At 34.4% G+C, this 18421-nt stretch overlaps 1 protein-coding gene across 1 annotated transcript; it reads left to right on the plus strand.

The window, feature by feature from the left end:
* Nucleotides 1-1311: 1311 nt before the first annotated feature.
* Nucleotides 1312-5127, plus strand: LOC103454151 (protein SMAX1-LIKE 3). The gene is made up of 3 exons (XM_008393741.4): nt 1312-2915; nt 3325-3574; nt 3735-5127. Exons 1-3 carry the CDS (start codon nt 1690-1692, stop codon nt 4902-4904), a joined length of 2646 nt encoding a protein of 881 aa, XP_008391963.3. The 5' UTR covers nt 1312-1689; the 3' UTR covers nt 4905-5127.
* Nucleotides 5128-18421: the final 13294 nt, after the last annotated feature.

Raw genomic sequence — 18421 nt, forward strand, 5'->3', positions numbered from 1 at the left:
ATACCTACAATAATAAATGTAGCTCTCCATCCAATTTCTTGAGCTTGGGTGTCATCTTGGAGAAATTTTTTCTTGTGTCCATAGTACAAATAGTATACCACGTGTTATTATATAAGTGGTGGAAAATTATATTTTTTATGTTAATATTTTTAACACAAAAATCTCACAACTTGTATAAAATGTACAACCCCGTGTTCTGGGCACATTGAAAAGTTTCTCGTCATCATGACTACTATTGGAAAATAACACCACAAAAATAAAACAGGAGAATGTAATTCAATTCAAAGTAATTTTCTTATTCTAAGCAAGAAAAGAAAGAGAAAAAAAAAGAAAAAAAGGACCATAAATGTAGCTGACGATGGGACAAAAAGATAAGAGGAAAAAGTGGAGTGTTTCAGTTTGAAGTTGGGGAGGGGAGGGGGGTACATAAAAAATGTAAAGATTTGAAGCCATTTTCATTAGTTTTCCTTAAAATTAATTTGCAAAATAAATAGGAATTAACTCAATTTTTTATAAGCGGATGCAAGATTACTTTAACTTTTTAATGTGAGACAACATTTTATATCCTCAAACGCTCCCTCACGCCTGACAATACTCATGCCAAACACGTGAACACCACAATTTGAGTGATGTAGATCAGTTGATGTGGAACACCACTCCACATTCTCATACACCCCTCACATGTGTTGATACTCAAGCCAAACACATAAACAACACATATCAGGTGATATATATGAAGTTCGTGTGGCTGTTGGACTTTTATACATGAGTCAATCTGTTGTAATACTATGAAGGCAATAACTCCACCATAAAATTAATTAACAATATAAAAACTAGCCCAACTCTTTTAAGCACATCAACGTCTTTTTACTTTCCATCGTTTTCGATATAGGACAACACTTTACATTCTTACATATTGTAAATATTAAGCTTTGAGTCTGGATTATAAATACTCAAGTAAGAATCTATCTGATCAATAGTTATAATTTACATACAACTTAAAGATGTTTGACAAGAGAACATTTCCTATCAAAGATTTGTTTTATAAATAATAAGGGTGTTTATTTCTAGCTTAGTACCCTATCATTAATGTTTATTATTTAACAAATTCTTTCGCATAAAAGAGAGAGACCCACTTCGAAATGAATACCATATCTTTTATCAAATTTGATGTGTGATAGAATTAAAGAGAGATGGCAAAGCTGAGTTGCCTTCGATACTGGTGCATAACATTAGAGTCCTGCTTAATTGTTAGCACATGCATTCCACTTTCCACTACAAATCGACTTTGGACCCCAATTTTTACCTCACCTACAAGAAAAGCACCACCCCACTCTCCCATAAATTTCACACCCCCTTGGCCTTCACTCTCTCTTTCCTATCTCTCTCTCGATCTTCTTGTGTATCCTCCTGACTCTCTTTCTCTCAATCCGATAATCTAGATCGCTAGATAACAAAATCTCATTACCACTGCACTGCATATATAACTGATCTAGCTGCACATAACTGAGTTCCAACACTCCTTAGTCTCTTTCAAAATCCACCTCACTTCTTTCTTTATCCACTAAACTGATCACCAGCTCAAGAACCTAATATCTCAACAAGTTCTCTATCTACAGATTCACCATCGAATTTAACCTTTCTTTTCTTATTATTAAAGCAGGTGATCGGTGATCATAAGAGTTGAAGATGAGAGCAGGAGGTTGCACACTTCAACAAGGTCTAACCACAGAGGCTGCAAACATAGTAAAGCAAGCAGTAACCCTAGCAAGGCATCGTGGCCATGCCCAAGTAACTCCTCTCCATGTTGCAAGCACCATGCTTTCTTCTTCAACAGGCCTGTTGCGAACCGCTTGCCTTCAATCACACTCTCACCCTCTCCAATGCAAAGCCCTTGAGCTTTGCTTCAATGTTGCCCTCAACCGCCTCCCAGCTTCCAATTCTAGCCCCATGTTAAGCTCTCACCCCCAACACCCTTCCATCTCCAACGCCTTGGTTGCGGCTTTCAAGCGTGCTCAAGCTCACCAAAGGCGTGGTTCAATTGAGAACCAGCAGCAGCCCCTCCTAGCAGTGAAAATAGAGTTGGAGCAACTCATAATTTCCATTTTAGATGATCCAAGTGTTAGTAGAGTCATGAGAGAAGCTGGGTTTTCTAGTACCCAAGTGAAAAGCAATGTAGAACAAGCTGTCTCATTAGAAATATGTAATTCCCAAACACCTTCTGTGAGTAGCAAGTCCAAGGAAAGCAATAGTAATCTCCTGATAGTCAACCCTCATCAGTTTCCTTCAATTGGTAGTCAAATTAGAGTAGTCAAAGATGGAAAGCCAGTGCTGCCTGTAGATCCAAGTGTTAGGAAAGAGGATGTGGCATGTGTTATACAGAATTTAGTGAACAAAAGAAGGAAAAGTATTGTGGTTGTGGGAGAGTGTCTTGCTAGTGTTGAGGGTGTGGTTAGAGGAGTAATGGACAAAGTTGAGAGGGGAGATGTTGTTGAGGCTTTGAGAGAGGTGAAATTCATAACCAGCACTCTCTCCTCTTTTAGACAGATGTCTAGAGTACAGGTTGAGCAGAAGCTTGAAGAACTCAAAAGCCTAGTGAGAAGTTGTGTGACCAAAGGCGTTATCTTGTATGTGGGAGATCTCAGGTGGACTAGCGAATATAGGGCTAGTAGTTCAAGTGATCAGGGAAGGGGGTATTATTGTCCTGTGGAACACATGATCATGGAGCTTGGGAACTTGCTTTGTGGCATTAACAATGGAGATCATTCGAATGGGAGGCTTTGGATTGTGGGGATGGCTACCTTCCAAACTTACATGAGATGTAAATCTGGCCATCCATCTCTGGAGACTGTTTGGGGTATTCACCCTCTTACAATTCCCTCAAGCAGCCTGCGTTTGAGTCTTGTCACTGACAGGTATAAATTAAGCAGCTAATTAATTAGTAATGGTAATTAAAAATTTGCAAAATTTTTGCATACTTTCATTTCATCTCCCTAACTCTCTTTTAGAAAATGTCATGTGTTAAATCTTTACATCCGTTTATCTTGAGGGAAATGTGCAAACTATTGACTAAGTTTCTTTTTTCTATTTCCCTTTTTGAAATTAGTGAACCTCTCTATTCTCTAAGTCACCATGCCCTTTATTTTTATCTTCCTTTTTAATTGGATGGGGAATTGTGAACAAGGAGAACTTCAACATTTATTAAGACTCCTCTTTTAACTGTATCTCTTGTTAATTATAGTCTTTAGCAGTACCCATTCTCCTTGAATACTAACGTAGTGAGGTTATTGTTCTTATTAACATCAACTTTACTTGTATTTACAGCCATGACTTACAAAGTGATCAGTCTACAAGTAAGATCGCTGAAACTGGAAGCAACAAGCAAATGCTTGAAGGTGGAGATCCGAAGCAGCTCACTTGTTGCTCAGAATGCTCCGCCAAGTTTGAAGCCGAAGCTCGAAATGTACAACAAAGCAGCAGCATTTGCAACAGTGAATCCACCACTTCAAACCTTCCTGCATGGCTCCAACAGTACAAAAACGAGAACAAAGTACTAAGCAGTGCTAATGATGAGGTTCTAATTATAACATATCTCAACCTCTTCAACTTATTCACAATTATTACCTATATATCTACATTTATATATTTTATATGGCCCATCTAGCACTAATAGAAGTACTACAAAACTAACTTTTTTCTTTGCAATTATTTTGTTTTCTTTTTTTTGTACACAGAACTCTGTTACAATTTCAGACCTTTGCAAAAAGTGGAACTCCACTTGCGGTTCAATGCACCAACAACTTTCCAATAATTCCTCGGAGAAAACCCTCACATTAATCTCTTCTCTCTCACCCTCATCCTCTACTTCCAACTTTTCATATGAGCAACAACAACAAAACCCTAATTTGCACCACCAGCATCAGTCATGGAGGCACCAACATTTCTGGATATCTGGATCTAATTGCAACAAGGCTGTTGATGATCAGCCCAGTTTGAGAATGTACATTCCAGAGAACAATACTAGTCCAAAACAACCACTTTCATCAAATCCCAATTCTACCCCTACTTCAGCCTCATCTAGTGATATTGTCATGGAAACTGATGAGTATATCCAGAGGTTCAAGGAGCTCAATGCTGAAAACCTCAAAATCCTATGCACTGCATTGGAGAGCAAAGTCCCATGGCAGAAGGGTATAATTCCCGAAATTTCAAGCACAATCTTGAAATGTAGGTCAGGCATGGTGAGAAGAAAAGGGAATAAGATGGGAAGTTACAATGATGGCACTAAACAGGAAACATGGTTGTTCTTTCAGGGGGTTGATATGGAAGCTAAGTTAAAAGTTGCAAAGGAGTTGGCTAGGCTTGTTTTCGGTTCCCAAACCAACCTCACTTCCATTGCACTAAGCAGTTTCTCATCGACTCGAGCTGATTCGACTGAGAACTGCAGGAACAAGAGATCGAGAGACGAGCAAAGTTTCTGTTATGTCGAAAGATTCGCGGAGGCAGTGTCGTCTAATCCCCATAGGGTGTTTTTAGTCGAAGATGTGGAGCAAGCGGACTATTGCTCTCAAATGGGGTTTAAGAGAGCAATTGAACGAGGACGGATAACCAATTCGAGTGGCGAAGAAGTAGGTCTTGGAGATGCTATCATTATTTTGAGCTGCGAAAACTTCACTTCGAGATCGAGAGCTTGCTCTCCTCCTATCAAGCAAAAATTATCAGAAGGGCCTCATGATGAAGATAATAGGTATGTTGCTGCTTTAGAGGAAACAAGCCCTTGTGTGTCTCTGGATTTGAACATTTCATTTGATGACGATGATAGTTCCGAATGTCAATCGATTGATGACATTGGTCTTCTTGAATCTGTCGATAGACGCATTGTTTTCAAAATTCAAGAGTTGTGAGAATGAAATGAAGGAAAAACAAAAGATTGATAGGTGGTTTTTCTTTTGAAGTGTTTTTTTGCTTCTTTTGAAACTTTCTTTCTTTAGTATGTTTTTAGATTCTTAGGGTTGGGGATTAAAAAGATTTCCTTTTATGTATACTACATGTACATTATGATCCGTGATTTTCCTGTAACAGATTGGTTGTCGGTTTAATTTTCATAATTTTCTTCGTTTTTGTTTATTTATTTATTTTTTGTGAAGGCACTTCTCCTTAAATTTTTACTTTTTTTTAATTATTATTATTATTAAGGGAAAGGAGAATGGTTCAAAACTATTACAATAATTTAGGAAAAAAAGAAAGTTTCGAACTTCAAACCATGAGTTGAAATTCAATGTCCTATCAGAATAATGGACCACATTCCTTAAATTTTTACTCTTTGTTCATGCATGGAATCTCTGCCAAGTAGTCAGCAATATGCACTAAACAAGTTGAGAAGAGAGAGTGTTGAATGTTCCAGATTTGGCTCTATCACAATTTGTACGCACCGTGTTTATGATACCTAGTTATTCCCGTTGCCGAAATATTTGACAATTATGGAAACAATGTTTGAGAATAAGACGACCACTTGTGTGATGGAAATTTGGATTTGATATAAGTTGGGATTCCCAATTCTTGTCAAATAGTCTTGGAATAAATTAATAGTATGATATCAACTATCAATCTAAGAGTCCGTTTGAGAGTGGTTTGAAAAGGCATAATATCCTTCGAGAAGAAAGCTCATTCTATATAATTCACCAAAATTTGTTTTGAGGAGAAGCACATGAGCTATTTCTTTTCAGAAGTAATTCTCGTGATAATATTAATTGGGAATAACAACTGTACCACCGGCCCCTCTTTATTTTTCTTGAGAAGAAGAAATGAAAGATAAAATCGTAAACAAAAACATCCCTTCTCCCTGTCATCAATCATCCCTCATTGCTTGGCAGAAAGGTGTTCTTCCTTCTGTAGCTTCTCACAAAGGCTTCATTGGCGTCTCTGCGGTCAGAGGAGCTCCTTGCTTAAGCCTCCTCTTGGTCAAAGAAAGCCACCATGTCGCCAACGGTCAGTCGTTAGATATTGCCTACGCCGTTTGTGCCATTTCAACCATGGTGGTGAGCTTGTGGACAAAAAAGAATATGTACACGTAAAAAAGTTTGTGTGTATTACTGTCACACTCACACACATGTTGGGTAAAAAAATAGCATTTGTGTCGGTCATGCACATTAAGCAAAGAAATGTAATTAGATGAAAAACTAGTTACTTTGTGAAGTTACACACACACACACACACACACATTAAGCAAAGAAATGTAATTAGATGAAAAACTAGTTACTTTGTGAAGTTATATATATATATATATACATTGATAACGATACTGGGAGTTAGGTGTTGGGTTACAAATAGAAAACAATGCTATTAAACCATAATAGTATTTTGTTCTCCATTTCCATGTCTAGGTTTCGTTTGCTCTAACTATAATTCCAGATCGGCTAGATTAAAAAAAAAATTCGTACATCCAAAAATTTAATTTCACACACACACACATATATATATATATATGCAAATGAACTGATCATTTTATATTGATGAAACATGACCCACGAAAAGTACATGGGTAGGTTGCTCAAACTAAGCATTAACATTTTCATGATGATGATGAGAAGTATATATCAAGTCTAGAGAATCTACCAGCTCTCTATCTGAGATATAGAAAATGAACAATCGATAAAGCATTTCATGATGCCAAACATGCTTTGGCCTTTATTCTACGTGGTCTTTTGTGATAGTCACTAGCAAAGCAATTTAATTTGGTAAATGGCAAATTTACTCCATCTATATGCAGGTATCAATATGCTGCCAACTGTTGCCACCCTTTCCTTTTTTTTTTTTTTCTTTAAAAAAAAATTGTTTCAGTACAACAGTGATTATTCCACCTTTGTTCAAGGAAAGTTGAGGGATTAAAATGTGGGTGAATGTTTACAAACAGAGTTTTTATTACTTTACGTCTTAGGGTTTCCTAGTAGGATAAGAATTATGATTCATTTCTGATTTTAACTATGATTCAAGATTACTTTCTTATTTGTTTTAAATCAGGCCTTTATGAATTCACCTCTTGTAATTCAAAATTTAGTTCTTTAAGGGGTGTAGGCTTTGTTTGGAAATGATTTTAGAATGATTAAAAGTGTTTTTAATTAAATTGTTTTTGGAACCAATCCTTAGTAAAAAACAAATGAATCTTATAAAAGCACTTGAAGTGCTTCTTGTAAGAAGTACATAACTGGTGCTTCTTCCAAAATGTGTTTTTTAAGTGCTTTTAGAACTTAAAAAACTTTCATCAAAATGCTTTCAATCTTGTTGTAATCTGGACAACTATCATCAATTTTCGTCTTTGGATTTTCTAGTATGATACCAAGTAGGATTCCTTTCCTGTTTTTAATTAGGGTTCAACGTTATTTTCCTCCTTTTATTGTTTTGTTATTTTCCTTATAACTATGTCTTGATAAATGCGCACCTCTTGTGACTCGGTAAGAAAAGTTGTCACAGCAAGATATAACAATTTCCATATGTAGTCGACATAGCAATTTGTAATTTGCTTCTTCTTTTTTTTTCATTTTGTAAATGGAATAAGAAATAGTTTTTTTCATTTAGTTTTTTTTTCTTCTTCTGTTTCTTTGATTTGCTAACAATTAAAATAGGGAATTGATATTAGCACTTCAAAAATCTCACATTCCTCACAAGTGTATTTTTCTTTCTAATTATAAAATTTGGAGTGTTAATTGAGATTTTTGGAGTGTCAATAGTAATTCCCTTAAAACATACACATTTATACATAAGCCTTTTTCTCTTCGTAAAAGGATCCTCGCCAAATCATTTTCCTTTCTCTTCATGCTACACAATCATTAGATTTTTGCGGGCCTTCTTGCCATATATGCTATTTGGAAAGCGTGTACTAGGTTTATTTTATAGAACCGGCTAATTTCATTACATCGTTGTTAATATGTATACTTAATCTAGATGCGTAATGTTGGTGGGTTTAGCCCTAAATACACTTAAGGTATGGATATTCGTATAATTTTTCATTCCGGTATCCCACATATCTCTTGTAAAGTTAATTTTATTTTTTAGAACCGACTATTTCTTTTACATCGTCAATGCAAGTCTATGTAACCTAGATTCATTAATGTTGGTAAGTTTAGTCCTGGATACTCTAAAAGTATGGATGTTCGTATAATTTCTTATTTGGGTGCATATCCCTTGAAAAGTCCTTCATATTAATTAGTCATGTGATTTGATATGCCTTGGCTTGGCTTAAGCTTAACACTGATAGTTTATCTAAAGGAAATACTAGTTACTTATGGGGAGCTTTCAGGAATTAGCATTGTCGGTTTCTTGGTGGGTTGTCAAGCTATTAGTCATTATACAATTTTATTTATTTGTGGCAGTAACAAGCGATTATTATTGGTGTTGTTTTTTCATTTAGGGGGTTGGCTAACACTTTGATTGCAAAGTGTTTCTTCTAGTATTCTATCTCTATTCGGATGACTTTGTTCCTCCTTCACCGTACACAATAGTTTACATGCTTTGCCCGCATTTGGGAGATGATTTTCTTTTGAGGTTTTTGAACTTTAATCCTTCAAGAAGATTAAAATTAAAAAAAAACCTGGTGTTAGATTAAATATTGATTTTAGTCCCTAATGTGTCCTTAATTCAAAATAATTAATGTGCATTTTATTTAATGTCTCCCATTAAATATTTAAATTTATTAATACACAAATTTTAATTTATTTTTTTGACCAAAAAAGAGTTTTTTAATTTATTAATTTTATTTAACATTCTTCAAATTTGAAAGACTCAATTAATGTACCTAAATGTTAGTACCGAAATGTATGTACCTAAATATATGCACCGAAATATATTAATATTAAATTAATGTACCTAAATGTGTGTACCGAAATGTATGCACCGAAAATGTATTATATTGAATTAATGTACCTAAATATTTGTATCGAAATGTATGTACCGAAATGTGTGTACCTAAATGTATGCACCGAAATGTATTATAATGAATTTAATATACCTAAATGAAGAAGATAAAGTACATCGAAATATATTGTATAACAAAAATTAGTTTATCTAAATGTTCACAACAAAATATATTACGATGAATGAAATGAAAATAAAAATTATAATGAAATAAAATTAATACATTAAAAATTAGAAAGAAAAAGGTAAATAATTAAAAATCAAAATATAATTAATAAATGAGGCTATTAATGTATCAATGGACTAAAATTAGATTTTGATCTTACTCATGGTTTTAATCAAAAAGTCATCTTTGCCAAGGATTAAAATGAAGTTATCTATTTTCTTTTTCCTCTCACATTTATAACTAATGTTGTCACACTCTTTATAATCAAATAAGGATCATATCTGCAAAAATTATTCAATTTGGAGACTGTTTAGTCATTCATGTTCATCAAACAAATGGGAGCTTCATCATGAGGATGTTACTTTGTTACCAAAATCGTCGATTGGTTGACATGCATGGATGACTAAACAATCTCCAAATTAAATGAGTTTTTGCAAATATGATCTTTAGACGATGATACAGAGTATGAACAGTTCCGATTATGAAGTTCGTATGGTGAAGACACATTAATCATAAGTGGGGGGACAAGTAAGTTCCCCCGTAAACGAAAAAACAAGTATTATCTTTCTTCTTTTTTTTTTCTTTTTTTAAAGCTAAACATCCTATAAATCACAAAATCTTTTAAATATTATTTAGTTGTTCATTTCTGGTCAATATGTGATATGTAATTAGTTAGAACATTTCTATGTAAACCGTAACCTTTCTACGTAAACCCAAGTCTATAAATAGGCACTGTAATGAGAAGGAAAGAAAATTTTGATTTCTCCTCCCATTCTCTCTTGTTCTCAGTATTTCTTATATTTTACTTCTAACACAAAAGGTTTTGTATTCATTATTTATTTTTGCTACATTGAGGAAATCAAACAGTCTACCTTCACATCCTCTCCCCATAGTTTAATGTAGATAATCTATAATTTGTGTAAAAAAATTACATCTCTAAAATTGGTTTATGAGAACAATATACAACTTATATGAAATTGTTATTGACACTCCACAATTCTCAATTTGCACTTCAACTTTCTATATTTGGAAATAAAAATACACTTGTGAGAAGTGCAAAATAAAACGCAAATAACAGTTCCCAACTTATAAAGACATGTAATATTGGAGTCGTAATTTACAATATGTGATATCACGAAATATGGAATGAAATAACGATTTTTTTTTTTTGGGTAACAAAAATAACGATATATTTCAGTCACAGGGAAGAATTCAACCTTTCAAGATCACCTCTGGTACGACACATTTTTAGATAAATTGCTCACATGAATATACAAGAACAGATGGTCATAAGAATATATGATTTCATCCGTGAATAAAATACATTCACAAGATATTAAGATCACTATGGAAAATGCTAACAATATTAGTCACCACAGTAAATTTCATGGCGCTAAATCGTTGAATATGTCTTTCATACCCACAGATAAGTGGTTTGTCGGTAATCAGGCAAAGGCTATAATTCCTTCCTTCTACTTTCCTGTTGTGATTGAGTTGCAATCAAACTAAATTAAAACATAAATTAAAAAAGCAAGTTGCACTATGATATATATAGATTTTTTTTTTTTTTTTTTAACAAATTATAAGATAATTACAATTGATCTAAACAACGAAAAATACCAAATTTCGAACTGAAGTGAAGATAGAGCACATGATATATATAGTTATAATATACGAAACAGGAATGTTGGGAACGCACATATTAGATTAAGGAATGATTCATAACGTAAGGGTCGTGCAAAGGAGAAGCAACTTTTTCTTCTTTGAAAGAGAAATTTAAAGTAAAATCATCCCTGAGAAATCAAAAGAGCACTACTTTTCATGCTTTGTGATTCGTTTTTTGTAAAAGAATAACTTTTCTTTCTTTGATTTTCGTAACCCCAACATTCTCATCTTTGGAAAGCAGAAAGTTGTGCTGGGAGGTTCAATATATATTAAGTAAAAAAAAAAAGTTTCAAAAAAAGAATTAAAAAAATATCGATAAGCATCTCCTCTTTTAACTTCAAAGATGTTTTGCTACTTTGGAATCACGAAAAGATCATTATCTTCAGAACTTTAAATTAAAACCCTTAAGCATAAGTATGGAATTTGTCGCTTATGGCTTTTGAAAAGACTAGGGTTTGTTCCATACTTGAAAGGAAGAAGCCTCCATCTTAGACTGCCTTTGCTTTTTTATTTTTATTTTTTGTCCAATTTTCCTTTTACGAGTTTCCCATTTTCCATTTGTCTTCTTTTTCCAACTTTAATTCCACCGCATTTAATTTCCATTTTGGTGCTAATACATACAGTTTTCTTTTGGTATTAATGCATATATTTACTTCTTTAATTAACATGAATGAAGCACTGAAGCTATATAACCCATATATACGTTAAATCCTTAAGCCACTGTTTTCGCAACTCTCTTATATGATGTAAATTACAGAACAGTTCATTACAAAACTAAATGAATTAACTTTGTTGGCCACGATCAAAAATAAAGTTATGAGAGCTGGAAATAATGGGTGTTAATTGCTACCGTACAAAATTCTCAAACCCAAACCGCTAGAGAGAAACTAAGAAAAAAAATTCCAAGTTGCCGACCTCTGTTTTTGGCTTGGGGTTGGTCAATCCCTCTTGGTTCCTCTATCTTCTAACCATCTTCCTCTTTTAGTTGTGGTTGTTTTTCGCTTTAGTGAGTATTCATTAGTTGTAGTTGCTCTCTCTCGCTGTTAAAAAGAACCTTTCTAATGTCTAGAGGTGATTGTTGTTCATAATTGAGATGATGTTTTTATACTTCTTATGGAGGAAGCTTAATATTTGTTGGATGTGACTCATCATTGTTTATTTTTACTCACAATTGCAAAACCATTAGAGGGTGGTGCCATTTTTTACTCGTGGTGCATTTAAAGTAGTTCTACATTTGGTCCTCGTAATTGTTTTCTTTCATGTTGATTAGATGTGGGTCCTTCTTAGCTAGGAATTATATTTTATTCTAGTTGAGTTTGTAATTGTAAAATTGTGGTGTTTCTTTGGATGTCTGTGATATCTTGGTTACATTTGGCATACCTAACATGTGTATATTGTTCTTAATAAATTTTCATTTCATCTAAAAAAGGGCTGAATATATAATTAATTAAGTTTAGATAATGTGTTGACCCATTTAATTATCATCTATTGACTGGAGCATATATTTAGTAGATGACGCTTTACCGCAGTGGTGAAAAACAATTATGTTTATGTACATTGGTGCAGGTTCGGTTTTCACTGATCTTCCTTACACCTAACAACTAACAATTTAATTCATTAACTCTATCATTTGTCCAAAAAAAAAATGAATGAAATAATGGAGCATATATTTGTATATGGAACTAATTTGCCCTATGTGTTGTTAATTAAGCTTGCAATCATTCACTTTTTTAGATCGTATACATGATATCCCTGTCAGAAAACACTGAATTATTTAATTAATGAGTTTTCTATTTGGAATCTAATTTCTCCCTTAAAAGCAGGTAGCAAGATAAAGTAGTTCTTAGAGCAATATCAGAAAATATGATTGTATATGGGGATGTATCTTTTTTTTTGGTTGTTGTTAAAATTGTATATGGGGATGTCATTGCACTAAGTGCGTGAGAATGCAGAAGAAATAAACGGTTTTAGTGTGAAACCGTGATAGTGGTTTGTCTCCTCGGAGATATGCATCAGTTTTGCTAATATAAGCAAAATAGATTATGACCGTTTAGGGTTGATTCAGACTTTGTTCTAGAATCACGTGAGTAATATGTATTTTGCATAGAATCCGAAAACCTTATATGAAGTTGAGGGTTTCGGATGTATATATTTATAGAATGAAAACGACGACTGGATTGGCGCGGCGGGTTGGGTGTCCTGACGGGTTGGGGTTGGGGGTGGGGTGTGGTTGTTCAAGCTCTATTTTAGAGGAAATAAGGTGACACTAAAAGTGTGGGGTCTTAAGAGTAAGAAACAGGAGACAGATGCTTAATGAGTATATATTTCCACTAGACGCTTTGATGTTTATAAAAGGACACGGTCGTTGGTGCGAGGCCGCGACTTCTTTAGGGTTTCGGCGTTCTTATTCAATTTTCGGCGAATCTGCTAAGCGGCGACTAACGCCACCACATAGAATTTGTAGCCCACCGACCTTCTTGGACCATCATAGGTTTTACGACACCCACAACCTTTACTGGAAAAATTAGTTGTCTTTCGTCCACTTTTGGACTTCGTGGCATGTATAAAACTTGTTCCTCATGTTGAGTTCTACATGTTTGTAAACTTTGGTGGAATTTGGATTAGTCGGAAACTAGGTTTCTGTTTGCCAAAAACCGCGCGGCGGCGCATGGGAAAACTCAGTAACATGGATTTATAGAATGAAAACGACGACGAGATTGGGGTTTGGGGTTGGGGGGGGGGGGTGGTTGTTCAAGCTCTATTTTAGGGGAAATAAGGAGACCCTAAAAGTGTGGGGGTCTTAAGAGTAAGAAACAGGAGACATTGAAAGTGATGCTTATTGAGTATATATTTCCACTAGATACTTTGATGTTTATAAAAGGACATGGTCATTGGTGCGAGGCCGCAACTTCTCTAGCGGTCTTATTCATTTTTCGGCGAATTTGTTAAGCGGCGACTGATGCCACCACCTAGAATTTGTAGTTCACGGACCTCGTTGGACCACCGTAGGCTACAAATCAATGCCGTGAAGTTTACGACACCCACAACCTTTACTAGCAAAATTAGTCGTCTTTCGTCCACTTTTGGACTTCGTGGTATGTATAAAACTTGTTCCTCGTATTGAGTTCTACATAAATGTAGACTTTGGTGGAATTTGGAGTAGTCGGAAAACTAGGTTTCTGTTCACCGAAAACCCTAGCGCGCGACGGCACGTGGGAAAACTCAGTAACATGGATTTTGGGCAGAAAGATGTTCCCGATGCCCTGAGCATATATCCAAGGTCCATTTGTTGAAACTCGATACCATGATTCGATTATTCAATTTTTGAGATAATTGTACAATTGCTTAATTTTCGTAATTGATGATAATTTGACTGTTGGATCGTCTTGCAATTGTGTCAACATGCTATTTATTGATTGTCGAATGTTTAAGAACTTGTGGAACAGAAATCTGACATTCAGATCTTCCGAATTTGAGAATCTAGAGTTGTTGACCCTAACGTGGCATATTAACAACGATTGACCTTTTAGTCAACGTGTCCTGAATTATTTTGGTGTATCATTTGTATATAGAATTTTGAGTTAAGACTTGTGTTTTTTTCTTAGACGTTGATCGTATTTGAGTGCTTCGATCTTCATGCTAGTTGATAGTAGTTTAGACTCCAGGAACGTTGACTCTAATATTATATGATAAGTATTTTGCCTATGAAAATCCTCATATTGATATGTTTGTAGACACATGACATGAAAGTATAAATGTGTTATTACCCCGCCATCGATATGCTTTGTGAAATGATATATATGTGTATGTTTGAATGATAGCGAACTAAGAGGGCTTGTAGAGAACTGTTAGCATTGTATACTTTCTTTCTGGTTCCATGAGTATGTTTGGAACCCTAGATTTCTATCTTTCGTTCTAATTTCATGAATGCTAAAACCCATGTGAATACCTTCATTCTAGGTTTTCCATGAATATGTCTAGGCCTAGAATTCTTTGTGTAACCATGAGCATGTCTGGGACAAAAGCTTTACTTGGATTTGCCATGAGTATGTCTGGAATTCAGTATGTATATGTTTTTTTTTCTAGTTCCATGAGTATGTCTGGAATCTTGTAATTGTTTCTGTTATTCTTGTAATTGTTTCTGTTATCTGATTCCTTTGAGTAGGTCTGGATTATGGAACTTCATGAAATGTCCTGTTAGTTTATTATATGTATGAAAAGTGGGTTGAATGCCTATGTGGATTCAATCAAGATATGTGAATAAGGTTTTTTCTTATATACAAAAGATTGCGAAGTGATGTTTTTTTTTTTTTCAACTGAGATCGAATGACTTCTAAATCACATATGTCGTATTACTATCACTCACACGATCGCGAGCTTCATAATTTATTCAGGTTTTTGCTTTGCCCGGTGCACCATTCCCAAGGTGTAGGGCTATTTCTTGTAGAGTACAGGTAGTGGTTAGAGAAAGAGGATTTCAAGGGGTGTATTTCTTTATTGTAATTTCGTTTCCGCTATCTGGTGTATATTATTATTGTGTATGAGTCCCATTTGACTTTATTTATTATTGTACTGCAATTTTTTGCTCCCATATGTCTATTCCGGGTGTATCTTGAAATCGGGGCGTGACATTCATATTATAGACGGTTGAATCTGGGGAAATGGATGTCTTCCAAATTACAACATAAGAGTAGAGACAAAATTCTGTTTTTAAGACATTGCATTCGTGCAAGCCTCAATCTCTAAGTTTATTAGTTTTCTTCAACTTTACTCATTTATCTTGTTGTTGATATATTTATAAGTTTGTCGTTATAACATATATTCACTGTTGTAATACTTCTTCGTTTGGATAACGTATGCTATCAAGTTTCGAGTTTTCTTATAACGAACATATAAGTGTTGTTCATATTCTTCTTTAATTAATAAATCTTATTAATCATATTTTTCTGATAGTAGTATCTTTAGTAAACAAATAAAACAATCCTAATTTATAGCAGAAAGTGGGTGTCCCTTTTGAAAAACAAAGTTGTTCTCATTTTCACTCCTTGTGGCTGCCATTTAACCCTTCCTTACTGTGCTAACTTTGAACGTCTGCGCAATGCATCTTTTTGTACGGCACAAATGGTTCAACCTTTTTTCCCACTGTTAGAGCCTATGAAAAGGGACCAAATCGATAATATTGATTATATTTGTATCATGCTACTGAAAAACACATGGAGCGCATTTTGGGTCCATTCCCTATGCCAAGGACAAGGAGTAGGCCAAGTTGAGGATCACATTGATATGAATAATTTGACTGCAAAAACTACACGAAAAGCTTTTCTCAAATGGCTAGATTGTGTCTTATTGTGCGTGGTTTGAATATATTCAGGTACTTATTTAGGGTTTAAGTGATTTGAATCCATTCACAATGAAGTGGATGGTAATCAAAATCAAGACTTCTTGTAAATTAATGAGGCCTTGGTACCATATTAGCGACCAAAAACCTAACCCTGTCGGAAATGGACCCAAAATTCTTATTAAGCTTATAACTTTTATACAACATCGGGCTTACATATGTTACTGTGGCTACCACCTTTGGTAAAATTATGTAACTTGCACAAGTAAAATCAACATAAAGCTGCCAATGACACCTTAGTGCAACAGAGAAAATGTTCATGCTTTACTGAGAAAGAGAGAAAACTATAAAACTGTGACACTGAGTAAAAAAGCTCACGCTTTGATTGAGACGACTGCATGAATTAAGTTCAAATATGTGTGGTCTTATATGACGCTTCAAGACTTCAAGTTAAAATAGAAAACAAATCATTTACATTTTCTGAGTAGTCTGAAGTTTGTGGCAATGCATGTTTCATGCATGGCTTGTGAATGACTGATAGTCGACGTGAGGTTAGGAGGGTGGGCGGCCCAAACACTTTTATGATTGGTTCTCTTGGGTTGAATTAAAAATTAGGTTTGTCTGAGCCCAAACTTAATTATTTTTCTTAATTAAGCCTGGGTTTAAACTTTAAAAGCTTGACCCTTTAGCTCTTGTAGATTAACGGGGAAACAGTTATTAACTATAAGAAAGTTATTATGCACTTTTTTTTTAGTGGTAAGATAAAGGAGAAAACAGTGCATGCATAATGGCCTTTTGCTCTTCAAAATTATGGTACTGCTGTTAAAATTAAGCAAAAAACAATAAAGTTGTATAAATGTTAAGTTAAAAATGTATTACGATTTAGTGATATTGTTCTTCACTTGTAAGTGAGAGGTTTTAGGTTCGATTCTCGTTAAAGGCAAATTTGAACACATTATCGCAAGCTCATTGTGAGGCTGAGTCACTTCCTCCCCTTTAGTATAGATAATATCGTTTGCTTAAAAAAGAAGAAGACATTGAATGGGTTGACAATGGTGGATTAGATTGAAAGAGAACACTGAGGGGAAGGGTTACAATATATTGTTATCAAAATCAGAGTACTCTTCTGCTTGAGTTCCAATCATCTTCCTTAAACTAAATTCAAAAAGAAAATGTGAGACCTAAATTTGATGGTTGATGATTGTTGTTCAAATTCGTCACATACCTAACACAAAACTGTAAAGTGCTGCATCAGCACAGGGCCTACTGAGACAGCCTAATAAACTTCAGTTTATAAGCCTCGTAGGATAAGAGACATACTGATTAAGGCACATCCTTATTAGCTTTTTTTAGGCCAATAAAGCTTATTCTTACCCTACTCGATTTCTTTTTCATGTCTAAGAGCCAATATAGGTTTTCCTTTACTTAGGAAACCTTTTATAGAACCACCATAGGGCACAGCTTGAGCAATACATCCACCAAACTTTTTGGACGCTCTAATCATATAGTTTTCTCAATATATATGTGTTTCATCTGCATTATTCTCTTAGTAATACCTAATAGTGCTAAAGAAATAACATTTTTGTGTCAAATTTAAATACTACGTACATGATGTTGTAAGTAATACATACAGCCAATATTCAAGGAATCAAATTATTAATCATGGCATGTACATATTTCTACTGTGTCCATCATATGGCATTATTTTCTTTTTTATTTATTTATTGAAATTCGGCTAATTAATCAAGTGAGGGCAGAGCTAAAACTGTGCCATAAATTTCCTCAAATTGGAGAAATTCGGTTAAGAGAAAAGACCACACCACACTTTGATAAAAGTACAATGCTAATTATCCAAATTGTACATCAATGTTAAGAAAAGGGCTTAATCAATCTGGTTCCTCTATGATTCACGTAACGAAGTTTGTAATCTTGAGCACAACCTTATTATTCTGCAAGCCAATGTAGTATTCAAATATGGTACAAAAAAAGTGGTCTCCCTTGTTATTATTATTGTTTCTTTATTTTTAGTTAACCAATTTAATTGACAAGTCAACATTAATTCAACACAAAAGTACATAATTTGTAAAAGAATTTAGTGATGCTCGCTTATTCAGTTTCCATCTTGTACATGAATTTTCAGTTCAAATCTGAAATTAATAATTAACACAAAAAGCCGAGCCAACAAAATTAATGTTATATTTCCTTGCACCGAATATCGACCAAGTAGGGTTTTGATTCTGAAAAAAAAAACAAGCAAACCAAAGACGAGGTACAAGTGACACCATTACAAAGGGCCCTCTAAAACTGTAATTTGAGGCCACAAAAAGAGAAAGACCGTTGTT

The sequence above is a fragment of the Malus domestica genome, chromosome 14 (genome assembly GCF_042453785.1).
Source record: "Malus domestica chromosome 14, GDT2T_hap1".
NCBI lineage: Eukaryota > Viridiplantae > Streptophyta > Magnoliopsida > Rosales > Rosaceae > Malus > Malus domestica.